General features: G+C 37.6%; 1 protein-coding gene across 3 annotated transcripts in view; it reads right to left on the minus strand.

Annotated features, from left to right (window-relative positions):
• Positions 1-1,545: 1,545 nt before the first annotated feature.
• Positions 1,546-15,374, minus strand: part of C14H8orf88 (chromosome 14 C8orf88 homolog) — a 36,712-nt gene continuing 22,883 nt past the window's right edge. Inside the window, exons 5-7 of one of the 3 annotated variants that reach the window (XM_070382816.1) lie at positions 13,255-13,361; positions 12,894-12,938; positions 1,549-3,482 (exon numbers count right to left, since the gene is read on the minus strand). In XM_070382816.1, coding sequence (XP_070238917.1) covers positions 3,459-3,482; positions 12,894-12,938; positions 13,255-13,361 — 176 coding nt within the window. In that variant the 3' untranslated portion in view covers positions 1,549-3,458. Of the gene's footprint in view, positions 3,483-12,893; positions 12,939-13,254; positions 13,362-14,730; positions 14,815-15,374 lie in introns of those variants that run through there. The other 2 variants (XR_011466841.1, XM_070382817.1) reach the window with 2 other exon arrangements.

Raw genomic sequence — 15,374 nt, forward strand, 5'->3', positions numbered from 1 at the left:
ATACTCTTCGAAAGGCAGAAAGTGAGCCTCTTGATGAAGGTGCAAGTGGAGAGTAAAAAACCTGGTTTAAAACTCAACATTCAAAAAACTAAGATCATGGCATCTGGTCCCATCACTTGGCAAACAGAAGGAAGAAAAGTGGAAGCAGTGACAGACTTTCTCTCCTTGGGCTCCAAAATCACTGCAGATGGTGACTGCAGCCATAAAATTAAAAGACACTTGTTCCTTGGAAGGAAAGCTATGACAAACCTAGACAGCATATTAAAAAGAGGAGACATCACTTTGCCAACAAAGATCTGTATAGTCAAAGCTGTGGTTTTTCCAGGGGTCATGTACAGATGTGGAGAAGGCAATGGCACCTCACTCCAGTACTCTTGCCTGGAAAATCCCATGGACAGAGGAGCCTAGTAGGCTACAGTCAGTGGGATCTCGAAGAGTCAGACACGCCTGAGCAACTTCACTTTCACTTTTCTGCATTGGAGAAGGAAATGGCAACCCACTCCAGTATTCTTGCCTGGAGAATCCCAGGGACAGAGGAGCCTGGTGGGCTGCGGTCTATGGGGCTGCACAGAGTCGGACACGACTGACGTGATTTAGCAGCAGCAATAGCGTGTACAGATGTGAGAGTTGGTCCATAAAGAAGGCTGAGTGCTGAAGAATTGATGCCTTCAAACTGTGGTAGAGAAGACTCGTGAGAGTCCCTTGGACAGCAAGGAGATCAAACCCATCACTACTAAAGGAAACTAACCCCGAATATTCATTGGAAGGACTGTTGCTGAAGCTGCAGTATTCTGGCCATCTGATGCAAAATGCTGACTCATTGGAAAAGACCCTGATGCTGGGAAAGATTGAAGGCAAAAGGAGAAGGGGGCGACAGAGGATGAGATGGTTAGATAGCAACACCAACTCAATGAATATGGTTTTGAGCAAACTCTTGGGGATAGTGGACAGAGGAAACTAGCATGCAGATCCATGAGGTCTCAGAGAGTCAGAAATGACTTAGTGAGTAAACAACAACAATTTCAAATGTTTTAAAACCAAAATTTTAACCTAAGTGAACAAAGAATTATAAAATACGTATAAAACTTCAAGGAAATAATAAAATATGTAGTGGACAAAAAACATCTATTTTACTGTTTCAACCCTAGAATGACTAATCTCAGCATCACTAGATCAACTAAGACTATGTACCTTACATACTCTGCTGTACAAGCTCATAAATGAAGTATTTTTGATATAATGTCTTTATTCTGATAAATACTGCTAATGAAAATTCAATGCATATAGAAATTTGTTACCATGTTATTCTCTAGTCCAAATTCCTTTGAAACTACAGGTCCTCTTGGAAGCAAATATAAAGTGAATTTTTCCTAGTTTTTTAACTGTTGGATAACTCAGACAAAAAGAAAGGCTGAACTAAAATTTTACTTTTTAAATATAAAAGTTTATATAACATAAACTAATATAAAGTCTAACAAAGACCTTTATATACCCTCAATCAAGTCAAATAAAATTAAAGAATTTTCCACAGCTTCTACTAGAAGTAGGTAGTGAATATTGACATACATAGTCATATTGTGTGTGTGTGTGTGTGTGTCTGGTCATTTCTAAATGTGAAAACACTATGAAACAACACCTGGCTTAACTGTTTTAATTTACATACAAAGCAAAGAACAATACGAATAGAGATATACAATGATTATTTAAATACGCTGTATGTATGTACAAAGGCAAAGAGATAATAAAACAGTCTCTGCAGTCTCACTTTGATTATATACAGTAAGAAAGGATCAAAAGAGTTTGAAACCTTGGGGACTTTTGATATACAAATATTCTTGAAAATCCTGGTTATAAATGATTACGAAAATACAAACTATAGCCAATCAATATATTTTTCTGGCCGGTCCATTTCAGTAGATTCAGAAAATACATCAAATCCTGTGGATACTAGGCAGTTTCCAAGTGGAGTGGTAGTATGACCTCAAAAGGGTTCTGCTCTCAGTAACAGTGCTAAGTAAAGGGCACTTTAGATTCCAAATTGGAATAGGTTCTATCACATTTTTTAAGTAGAGTCAAAAGCCTTTAAGAATAGATAAATAATAAAGCAAACCAAGTTAATTATATGGTAAATCTTTTTAATTACTTTTTTGTTGACATGACCCTAGCTCTTCTATGAATTACATGTATTTTTGTGTATGTATGTGAAAGTGTGTGTGTATCATACACATATAAATACTAGAACCTATGATATAACAGAAATAATAGGGCAAAAACAAGTGAAAAAAATTGGACCATAGGTTATACTCATTTTTAAGTAAACTAATAAATTTATGGCTAGTGAAGGCTTTTTTTCTATTTAAAGAGCAATCTTTTTCTGGGGAACAAAACAGTGAAAAGTAGTATAATAAAGACCAAGATGGGAAACCTTGGACTAAAGTTTGAATTGGGTAACAAGCCCAAAGACAAGTGAAGAAAAAGGTCATGGTTTTAGGAGTTCAGCATTGAGTTTAAGATAAACTTTCTGACAAATGATGTCCTTGGATTCCTTGCCAATGGACCCAGGGATCTGAGAGATTCAAACCAGACAGAGTTTACACTTACCTTTATATCAGCAATTTTCAGTATCTGTGACACTGTGCTGGAACTTTTTTTTTTTTTAAAGAATAATATCCAGAATGACAAATTGCAGGTTTATTGTATAAAATTTCTAGGAGCTAAAAGTTTAAACCCCCAGATTCTTCATCCATACATGTTGTTGCTATAAGAAATTACAGAATTGAAATTTAATGCACCTCAATTATTTGCAAATGCCTCAATTATTCCTCTTTTGGAAATAAAAGAATCTTAGACAATGTTGTTATTATCACAAACCTAGAGATCAATCATATATTTGAAAAGAAATACCTCTTAAAATATTCTACCTCCTGTCATTGAGAACTGTTCATTGAACATCCTGAATTATTCTAAGCCTCTATGGAGATTGTAAAGATCCTTTCAAGTGCTAGTATGAAATCAGTGGGAAACAAAACAAAAGCAACTTTAAAGCAACAAGAAATTATGTATCATATATACATCGTAGCAAATACTTTATATTTGTGAATCTTTACAGCTTACATTTCCATTCCATTATTACAGGTGATGAAAAACAAAAAATTGCAAGTAGCATTCAAATTATAAATACACAGTCTTCCCATTTCACTAACCAAATTCTTACTTTTCAGTGTTACTTCCCAATTTATGCAGGAAACTGCCTACAAAGCTGAAACTGATTAGAAAATTTTTAAGGTTTAAATCTCTTTCTCATTTTAGGAGAAACCAAATACCCAACCATCGAAATTAAAAATAAATTGAATTGGCACAGTCATTACAGTTATTGTTACTAGATCCACTTCATTTGCAGGTGTCCAAAATAGAAAATGAATAATTCTTTATCTTCAAATACATATGTTCTTAAAATGCTACTTAAAGCTTTGGTTGTTTTCCTGTAATAAAGAAGAAAATGTTAATTTACCAATTAGGTTGAATGAATGTAGCTTTTAATAATTATTTTATTGAATAAATTCTGTGGCTTATTGTTTGCAGATCTAAATGCATGTTTCTAAAGAAACTATTAAAGTAACTGGAATTTGTCAAAAAAAATAGTTTTTTCATAGAAGAACATATGCAATTCATTTTAAAACAGATTATACTCCAAACCAGTTCTGCTTCTGTAGTACCTAATTTTTTAACAATGTTATTAATGCAAAAAACAGAAGTAAACTCAATTTCAGTGTATATGATTTGTCCAAAATAATGTGAACCCTGTAGGTTCCAAGGCTGGGTTGCTTCAGGCCAAACAGCTAACAGGGAGGGACAGCAGCCCCAACCATCAGCAGAAAAGCAGATGAAAGCTTCAGCGAGCATGGCCCCTGATAACCACACAAGACCCAGTTCCACCCACCACCAGTCCCTCCCATCAGGAAGCTTGCACAGCTTCCTAGGTAGCCTCATTCACTAGAGGGCAGAGAGCAGAAACAAAAAGAACTACAATCCTGCAGCCTCTAAAAGAAAAACCATAACCACAGAAAGTTAAACAAAAAAGGGAGAGGATCATAAATAGATGAAGAAACAAGACAGAACCTCTCCAAAAACACCTAAATGCAGTGGAGATAGGCAACGTTCCAGAAAAGGATTCAGAATCACAAGAGTGAAAATGACCTGGATCTGGGGAAAAGAACGGAGGCAAAGTTTGAGAAGATGCAAGAAATGTTAAACAAAAGCTCAGCCGGTAAAGAATCTGCCTGCAATGCATGGGACCTGGTTTGATCCCTGGGTCAGGAAGATCTCCTGGAGAAGGACATGGCAACCCACTCCAATATCCTTGCCTGGAGAATCCCATGGACAGAGGAGCCTGGCAGGCTACAGTCCATGGGGTTGCAAAGAGGCAAACACGACTGAGCAACTAAGCAAAAGCACTAAAGAACAAACAGAGATAAATACGATAATTGAAATATAAAATACACTAGACGGAAATAGAATAACTGAGGCAGAAGAATGGATAAGTGAGTTGAAAGACAGAATGGTGAAAACAACTGCTGAGGAGCACAATAAAAAAGGATGAAATAAATGAGGACAGTCTCAGAGACCTCTGTGACAATATTTAACATGCCAACATTCAAATCATAGGGGTCCTAGAAGAAGAGAAAGGGAAAGGCCTGAGAAAATAACATGGGAAAGCAAACAGTCAATCAAGTCAAGGAAGCAAAGAGAGTCCCAGATAGAATAAACCCGAGGAAGAACACACTGAGACACACAGTGATCAAACTGACAAAAATCAAAGACAAACATAAAATATTAAAACAAGAAGGGAAAAGGACAAATCATATACAAGAGGAACTCCCATAAGGTTATTGGCCGAATTCTCAGCAGAAACTCTGCAAGCAGAAGGGAGTGGCATGATATATTTAAAGTGATAATAGGGAAGAAACTACAACCAAGAATAATCTACCCAGCAAAGCTCTCATTCAGAGTTGACGGAGAAATCAAAAGCTTTACAGACCAACAAAAGCTAAGACAAACAAAATGATAAACAAAAGCACCAGACCAGCTTTGCAACAAACGTTACAGGAATTCCTCTAAGCAGGAAAGAATACCAACTTGGAAAAAAAAAAAAAAAAAAACTTGTGGATATATGTACTGTTATAGTAAAACTTCCTTAAAAACTAGGAATAAAACCACCACATGACCCAGCAATCCCACTACTAGACATAAACCCTGAAGAAACCAAAATTGCAAAAAGACACATGTACGCCAGTGTTCACTGCAGCACTATTCATGATAGCTAGAACATGAACACAACCAAGATACCCATCAACAGATGAATGGATAAAGAAGCTGTGGTACAAGTAAGCCAGAAAGAGAAATATAAATATCATATACTAATGCATATATATGGAATCTAGAAAGATGACACTGATCAATTTATTTCCAGGGCAGCAATGGAGAAAGACATAAGAGAACAGACCTAAGGGCATGGGGGCAGGGGAGGAGGGAGAGGGTGGGATGCATGGAGACACTGACAGGGAAACTTACATGACCATATGTAAAATAGACAGCCAACGGGAATTTGCTATATGACTCAGGGAACTCAAACAGGGGCTCTGTGACAATCTAGAAGGGTGGGATGGGGAGGGAGATGGGAGGGAGGTTCAGGAGGGAGGGGACATGTGTATACCTATGGCTGATTCCTGTTGATGTTTCACAGAAAACAAAATTCTGTACAGCAGTTATCCTTCAATTAATTAAAAACAAAACAAACCAAAAAAACTTTCCTATGCTCAGCTGCTCAGTTGTTTGAATCTCTGCAACCCCATGGACTGTAGCCTGCCAGGCTCCTCTGTCCACGGGATTCTTCAGGTAAGAATACTGGAGTGGGTTGTCATTTCCTATTCCAAGACCTTCTGGAAACCCAAAGACACAAAAGAAAAAGCTACCCAAACACAACACTAAAGATGCTGGTCACCAAACCACAGGAGAACAAAAGAGGGGGGAAGAAAAAAGGCCTACAAAAACAAACCCAAAATAATTAAGAAAATGGCAACAGAAATACACATATTGATAATTACCCATAAATGTAAACAGATTAAATGTGCCAGTCAAGAGACAAAGCCTGGTAGGGTGGATACAAAAATAAGACAAGTATATATGCTATCAATAAGAGACCAACCTCAGATCTAGAAACACAAACATAGGGAAAGTGAGGGGGTAGAAGGTATACCACACAAATGGAAATCAAAAGAAAATGGAATTATCAATACTCATATCAGACCAAATTGACTTTAAAACAGACTGTTATACTAGGAAAAAAAAGACAGTTCCTAATGATAAAGGGATCAGTCTAAGAAGATGTAACAATTGTTAAATATATGCACCTAACACAGGGGCACCTCGATATATAATGTAAATACTAACATCCATAAAGGAAAAAAATTGACAGTAACACAACAGCACTGGAGGAATTTAACACCCCACTTTCATCAATGGAGGGATCGTCCAGACAGAAGATCAATAAAAAACACAGGGTTAGTGACACATTACACCAGATACATTTAACTGATATTTATAAAACTTCCCATCCTAAAGCAGCAGAATACACAGAAGCAGAAGCCGAAGTGCACACAGAACATTCTCCAGGGCTGACCACATGCTGAACCATGTGAAGTAAGCTTTGATAAACATAAGAAAATAAAATCATATCAAGTATTTATCCAATCACAGTTCAGTTCAGTCGCTCAGTCGTGTCCGACTCTTTGCAACCCCATGAATAGCAGCATGCCAGGCCTCCCTGTCCATCATCAACTCCCGGAGTCTACCCAAACCCATGTCCATTGAGTCAGTGATGCCATCCAACCATCTGGTTAGTGCAGATGGTGACTGCAGCCATGAAATTAAAAGACGCTTACTCCTTGGAAGAAAACTTATGACCAACCTAGACAGCATATTCAAAAGCAGAGACATTACTTTGCCAACAAAGGTCCGTCTAGTCAGGGCTATGATTTTTTCAGTGGTCGTGTATGGATGTCAGAGTTGGACTGTGAAGAAGGCTGAGCGCCAAAGAATTTATGCTTTTGAACTGTGGTGTTGGAGAAGACTCTTGAGAGTCCCTTGGACTGCAAGGAGATCCAACCAGTCCATTCTGAAGATCAGCCCTGGGATTTCTTTGGAAGGAATGATGCTAAAGCTGAAACTCCAGTACTTTGGCCACCTCATGCAAAGAGTTGACTCATTGGAAAAGACTCTGATGCTGGGAGGGACTGGGGGCAGGAGAAGAAGGGGACGACAGAGGATGAGATGGCTGGATAGCATCACTGACTGGATGGACGTGAGTTTGAGTGAACTCCAGGAGATGGTGATGGACAGGGAAGCCTGGCATGCTGCGATTCATGGGGTCGCAAAGAGTTGGACACGACTGAGCGACTGAACTGAACTGAGGTTTGGTCATAACTTTCCTTCCAAGGAGTAAGCATCTTTTAATTTCATGGCTGCAATCACCATCTGCAGTGATTGTGGAGCCCCCAAAAATAAAGTCAGCCACTGTTTCCCCATCTATTTGCCATGAAGTGATGGGACCAGATGCCATGATCTTCGTTTTCTGAATGTTGAGCTTTAAGCCAACTTTTTCACTCTCCTCTTTAACTTCATCAAGAGGCTCTTTAGTTCTTCTTCACTTTCTGCCATAAGGGTGGTGTCATCTGCATATCTGAGGTTATTGATATTTCTCCCGGCAGTCTTGATTCCAACTTGTGCTTCCTCTAGCCCAGCGTTTCTCATGATGTACTCTGCATATAAGTTAAATAAGCAGGGTGACAATATACAGCCTTGACGTACTCCTTTTCCTATTTGGAACCAGTCTATTGTTCCATGCCCAGTTCTGATTGTTGCTTCCTGACCTGCCTACAGGTTTCTCAAGAGGGCAGGTCAGGTGTTCTGGTACTCCCATCTCTTTCAGAATTTTCCAAGGTTTATTGTGATCCACAGAGTCAAAGGCTTTGGCATAGTCAATAAATCAGAAATAGATGTTTTTCTGGAACTCTCTTGATTTTTTGATGATCCAGCGGATGTTGGCAATTTGATCTCTGGTTCCTCTGCCTTTTCTAAAACCAGCTTGAACATCTGGAAGTTCATGGTTTATGTACTGCTGAAGCCTGGCTTGGAGAATTTTGAGCATGACTTTACTAGCGTGTGAGATGACTGCAAGTGAGTGGTAGTTTGAGCATTCTTTGGCATTGCCTTTTTTTGGTATTGGATGAAAACTGACCTTTTCCAGTCCTGTGGCCACTGCTGAGTTTTCCAAATTTGCTGGCATGTTGAGTGCAGCACTTTCACAGCATCATCTTTCAGAATTTGAAATAGCTCAACTGGAATTCCATCACCTCCACTAGCTTTGTTCGTAGTGATGCTTCCTAAGGCCCACTTGACTGCCAATCACAGATCATAATACAATGAGATTAGAAGTAAACCACAAGAAAAAAAATATAAAAAATACAAACAGGAGGAAGCTCAACCATATGTTACTAAACAAACAATGGATCACTGAATAAATCAAAAAAGAAATAAAAAAATGCCTAAAGAAAAATGAAAATGAAAGCACAATGATCCAAAACCTATGGGATGCTGCAAAAGCAGTTCTAATACAGAAGTTTATAGAAATACAATTTTACCTCAAGAAACAAGAAAAATAAACAACCTAACCTTACAACTAAAACAATTAGAGAAAGAACAAACAAAACCTAAAGTTAATAGAAGGAAAAAAATCATAATGATCAGAGCAGAAATAAATGAAATGGAGACAAAGAAAATAATAAGAAAGAACAATGAAACTAAATGCTGTTTCTCTGAAAAGATAAACAAATTTGATAAACCTTTATCCAGAGTCATCAAGAAAAAAAAGAGAAAACTCAATACAGTTGGAAATGAAAATGAGAAGTGACAACTGTCACCACAGAAATACTAAGGATCATAAGAGATTACTACAACCAACTAAATGCCAATAAAATGGATAACCTGGAAGAAATGGACAAATTCTTAGAAACGTTAGAGCTTCTCAAGACTGAACCAGGAAAAAAAAACAGAAAATATGAACAGACCAATCAAAGAACTGAAATTGAAACTGTCATAAAAAAAAAACTTCTAACAAACAAAATTCAAGGACTGGATGGCTTCACAGTGAATACTATCAAACATTTAGAGAAGAGCTAACACCTATCCTTCTGAAACTGTTCCAAAAATTGTAAAGAAAACTCACAAACTCATTCTATGAGGCCACCATCACCATAATACCAAAACCAGACAGACACCATAAGAAAAGAAAATCACTGATGAACACAGATGCAAAAATCCTCAACAAAATCCTAGCAAACAGAATGTGACAACACATTAAAAGGATCATACATCATGACCAAGTGGGATTTGTGATGAACACAGATGCAAAAATCCTCAACAAAATCCTAGCAAACAGAATCTGACAACACATTAAAAGGATCATACATCATGACCAAGTGGGATTTATCCCAGGAATGCAAGGATTCTTCAGTATACACAAATCACTCAGTTTGATACACCACATAAGAATAAAAACCATACAATCATCTTAATAGATGCAGAAAAATATTTTGACAAAATTCAATACCCATTTATGACAAAAACTCTCCAGAAAGTGGGCACAGATTGAATATATCTCAATATAATAAACACCATATATGTCAGACTTGCAACTAACACCGTACTCAATGGTGCAGTTGAAAGCATCTCCTCTAAAACCACAAGTAAGACAAGGATGTCCACTCTCACCAATTTTATTCAACACAGTTTTGGAAATTCGAGTTACAGCAATCAGACAAGAAAAATAAAGGGAATTCAAGTTGGAAAAGAAGAAGTTAAACTTTTCACTGTTTGCAGATGACATGATACTATACATAGAATATCTTAAAGATTCTACCAAAAAACTATTAGAGCTCATCAATGAATGTGATAAACCTGCAGGTTACAAAACTAATACACAGAAATCCACTGCACTTCTATATACTAACAATGAAAGATGAGAACAAGAAATTCAAGAAACAATCCCGTTTATCACTGCATAAAATACTTAGGAATAAACTTACCTAAAGACACAAAGGCTTGTATTCTGAAAACTATAAGATGCCAGTGAAAGAAACTGAAGACACAAACAGAAGGAAAAAATATACCATGTTCATGGAATGGAAATATCAATATCGTCAAAATGACTATACTACCCAAGGAAATCTACAAATTCAATGCAATCCCTATTAAATCACCAATGGCATTTTTCACAGAACTAGAACAAAAAATCTTAAATTTTGTATAGAGACACAAAAGACCCCAAATGGCCAAAGCAATCTTGAGAAAGAAAAACAGAGCTAGAGGAATCAGGCTGTTGACTTCAGACTATATTACAAAACTATAGTAATCACAATAGTACGGTACTGGCACAAAAATAGAAAAATAGATCAATATAACAGCCCAGAAATAAACCCATGCACCTATGATCAATTAATCTATGGCAAAGGGGATGACTATACATTGGTAAAAAGACAGTCTCTTCAACAAATAATGTTGGAAAAATTGGACAGCTGCATGTCAAAAAATAAAATTAGGTCATTCTTTAACACATACACAAAAAAATCTCAAAATAGATTAAAGGCCTAAATGTGAGACCAGACAGAATAAAACTCCCAAAGGAAAATATAGGCAGAATACTCACTGACATAAATCTTAGAAATCTTTTTCATTCCATCTCCCACAATAATGGAAATAAAAACAAATATAAACAAACGAGACCTAATTAAACTGAAAAGGTTGTGCACAGCAAAGAAAACCATAAACAAAGTGAAAAGACAACCCCAGACTGGGATAAAATATTTGCAAATAATGTGCCCAACAAGGGTCTCTAAAATGTACAAATAGACATTGCTTAGTTATTAGAGAAATGCAAATCAAAAATACAATGAGATTATTTCACATCAGTCAAAATGGCTATTATCAAAAATCCACACTAAAATTTTGGTGAGAATATAAATTGGTACAGCACTAATGGAGAACAGTATGGAGGTTCCTTAAAAGACTAAAAGTAGCATCTGGTCTGATCACTTCATGGCAAATAGATGGGGAAACAAAGGAAACAGTGACAGACTTTATTTTCTTCAGCTCCAGAATCACTGCAGATGGTGACTGCAGCCATGAAATTAAGATGCTTGTTCCTTGGAAGAAAAAGCTATGACAAACCTAGATAGCACATTAAAAAGCAGAGACATTAATTTGCCAACAAAGGTCCACATAGTCAAAGCTATAGCTTTTCCAGTAGTCATGTATGGATCGGAGAAGGCAATGGCACCCGACTCTAGTACTCTGGCCTGGAAAATCCCATGGATGGAGGAGCCTGGTAGGCTGCAGTCCATGGGGTTGCTACAAGTCGGACACAACTGAGCGACTTCAATTTTACCTTTCACTTTCATGCATTGGAAAAGGAAATGGCAACCTACTCTGGTATTCTTGCCTGGAGAATCCCTGGTGGGCTGCTGTCTATGGGGTTGCACAGAGTCGGACACGACTGAAGAGACTTAGCAGCAGCAGCATGTATGGACGTGAGAGTCGGACCATAAAGAAGGCTGAGTGCTGAAGAATTGATGCTTTTGAACTGTGGTGTTGGAGAAGACTCCTGAGAGTCCCTTAGACTGCAAGGAGATTAAGCCAGTCAATGCTAAAGGAAGTCAACCCTGAATATTCACTGGAAGGACTGATGCTGAAGTTGAAGCTCCAATACATGGGTCACCTGATGTGAAGAGCCGATTCATTAGAAAAGACGCTGATGCTGGGAAGGATTGAAGGAAGGAGGAGAAGGGGATGAGAGAGGATAAGACAGTTGGATGGCATCACTGACTCGATGCACATGAGTTTGAGCAAGCTCTTGAAGATGGTGAAGGACAGGGAAGCCTGGCATGCTGCCATCCATGGGGTTGCAGAGTCAGGCATGACTCAGTAACTGAACAACAGCAACAACAGAGCTACCATATGACCCTACAGTCTCACTCCTAGGCATATATCCAGAGAGACACATGGTCTGAAAGGATACATGCACCTCAATGTTCACTGCAGCACTGTTTACAACAGCCAAGACATGGAAACAACCTAACTGTCTGTTGATAGAGGAATGGATAAAGATGATGTGGTACATATATACAATGGACTACTTCTCAGCGATTACAAATAATGAAATAATGTCAGGTGCAGTGACACGGATGGACCTAGAGATTGTCATATTGAGTGAAGTAACTCTGACAGAGAAGAAGAAATATCATATGACATCCCTTATATGAATCCAAAAGAAATGATACAAATGAACTTTACAAAACAGAAACAGACTCACAAAGAAAAATTTATGGTTGCCAGTGGGATAAGGATGGTTGAGGGATGGTTAGGGAAGTTGGGATCGACATGTACACACTGCTCTATTTACGATGGATAACCAACAAGGTCCTACTGTACAGCACAGAGAACTCTTCTCAGTGTTATGTGGAGGCCTGGATGGGAGGGGAGTTTGCGGGAGAATGGATACACGTATATGTAACGGCTGAGTCCTTTTACTATCCACTTAAAACTAACGCAGCAATGTTAATTGACTATAGGCAATAAAATGTTTAAAAAAAATAAAGGCAAAGAAACAACAAAGTCATGTTGCAGAACATGTTGTTCTATTGTATAAAACAAGTAACTGAACAGGACAGACAGCCCATAAACAGACCACACATAAATATAAAAATAGATGGCAGGTCTATCCTTTTGCTAGATATTGCTAGGATGACTTGATATCCATGCAGTAAAAAATAAAACTTTACCTGTATCTCATAATATATAGTAAAATCTCCTGTGTCTCTCACAACCTATAGTAAAATCAATTATAAAAGTCAGTTGAAAAACAAAACAATAACACTTTTAGAAGATAACACAGGATCTCCTTCCATGACCTTTCAACAGAAAAGTATTTCCTAAAATGTAATTCCATCCTATTTCTTGACAAGAGTGGTAATTAGTTACATAATTGGTCATATATTTAGATTTATGTACTTTTCTGAATTATATTTAACAATTAGAAAGATTAAAAATGTTTAAAAGGCAAATATTTTAGAATTAAAATAATATGAAAATCTCTAGTATATATTTAGAATTAAAATGATACAAAATTAGAAAATTACTTACTGGTTTTTGAAGTACAATGGGATGATCAGGCAGAAAGTCTGGTTTTTTTCTGCAGATGGAAACACTTGAGAGCTTCAACAGGAAATCTCTGCTGTATTTGATTCTCTCTGTAGATATGGAACATCAAACGTAATGTTGAGCACACAGATGTTGTGCTCTCTGTTCTGAGTGCACAGTCTCTCAGAACACCTTTGACTCATTTCTTACTGGATGTCTATTATCAGTCCATTATTTTGTAAAATAGTAAGTAGTTTTTACATAAAGGAGAAGGGAGGGGAAAAAACTCTGACAAACATCTACTGCCTCCAATTTTCCTTTTACATGGAAACAAAGCCAATTAACCATGGAAAAATTTCAGAAAATTGGAAATGCATGGCTTCTTTAATCTGGTTATTCACAAGTAGTAGAGAAATCTTATAAAATATAGCAGGCATAATAGCTATTGGGCAATTCATATCCTACCAAAGTGGAACTCTAATAAGCCTATCTTTATATTTTTGTATTAACTTATGAAAAATTTATATAATCAACATGAATTCAAGAAACATCTATTGTATACCTACTGTGAATCAAGGACTATTTGAGGTAATGGTGACAAAGCTACAAGATAGGATCCCTAACTTTAAGGGGAAGAATGAGTCAAATATCTGCAGATTTCTCATCAGAGACTATCACCATCTTGGTCTATATTAGACATTTACTGGGTCAGAAATAGTGGAGCTGTAATTTTTAAAATGCTAACAGAAAAGGATTGGCAACTGAGATTTCCATATTGTGAAATAATAGAAAAAATATATACTGCTCTGGTTCCTGGTACAGAGATTCTTTTCCTTGTAATTTCCTAAGTGATAAGAAAACTTAAGAGCATCTTTCATTCTAATATTTGTTACTTGACTCTGGGTTCCTAATAGAGCTCCTAAATTCCTTAAAATTTTCTGGGTGATTTGGTCTTCTGTTCTAATGAGATGATTCTTGGTGGGATCATGGGTAGTGGTTGGTCAGCTGGAAGACGAAGCAATGATGAGAAGCATGGACCTTTCAGCCACACTCCTACATCCTCTGAAGGGGACAGGGGTTGGAGACTGAATTAAAGATAGATTGTGCCTATGTGATGAAGCTTCCAAAAAAATCCCCAAATTACAAGGTTTGGGGGCTTCCCTGGTGGCTCAATATTAAAGAATCCACCCATCAATGCAGCAGATGTAGGTCTGATCCTAATCCAGGAAGATCCCATAGCCCGCAGAGCAACTAAGCCCATGCACAGCTATTGAGTCTGTGCTCTAGAGACCGGGAGCCACAACTGCTAAAGCCCGTGCACCACAGAGCTCGTGCTCAGCAACAAGAGAGGCCCGCAACTAGAAGCCCACGCACTGCAACTCGAGAGTAGCTCGTGCTTGCCGCAAATAGAGAAAAGCCCATGCAGCAGTCAAGACCCAGCACAGTCAAAAATAAATAAATGAAAATTTAAAAACAAACCTGTTTAAGAAAAAAAGTGCAGGCTCTGGAAAGTTTCCAGGTGGGTGAACACATCCATATACCAGAAGAATGATATTATCAAATCTGTGGGGAAGAAACTCTTGCATTTTTGTCCCTTCAAGACTTTGCTTCATGTATCTATTTGGGTATTCAGTTGTTTTCTTTTCATTTTTAAAAATTTTGTGGTCTTAAACTGGAGGATAATTATGTTACAATATTGTGATGGTTTCAGCCATATATCAACATGAATCAGCTGTAAGTATACATATGTCCCCTCCCTCTTAAACCTCCTTCCCAACTCCATCCCTATCCCACACCTGTAGGTTGTCACTGATCATGGGTGCTGGGTTCCCTGCATCATACAGCACGTTCCCACTGGCTATCTATTTTACATATGGTAACATATACATATGGTATATGTTTCAATGCTACTCTCTTACATCATTCGACCCTCTCCTTCCCCCACTGTGCCAAAAAGTCTGTCCTTAAAAAAACTTGGCTTAAAACTCAATTTTCATAAAACTAAGATCATGGCATCCAGTCCCATCACTTCATGGCAAATAGATGGGGAAACAATGAAAACAGTGACAGACTTTATTTTTGGGGGCTCCAAAAACACTGCTGATGGTGACTGCAGCCATGAA

Source organism: Bos mutus, chromosome 14 (assembly GCF_027580195.1).
Source record: "Bos mutus isolate GX-2022 chromosome 14, NWIPB_WYAK_1.1, whole genome shotgun sequence".
In the NCBI taxonomy this organism is placed as follows: domain Eukaryota; kingdom Metazoa; phylum Chordata; class Mammalia; order Artiodactyla; family Bovidae; genus Bos; species Bos mutus.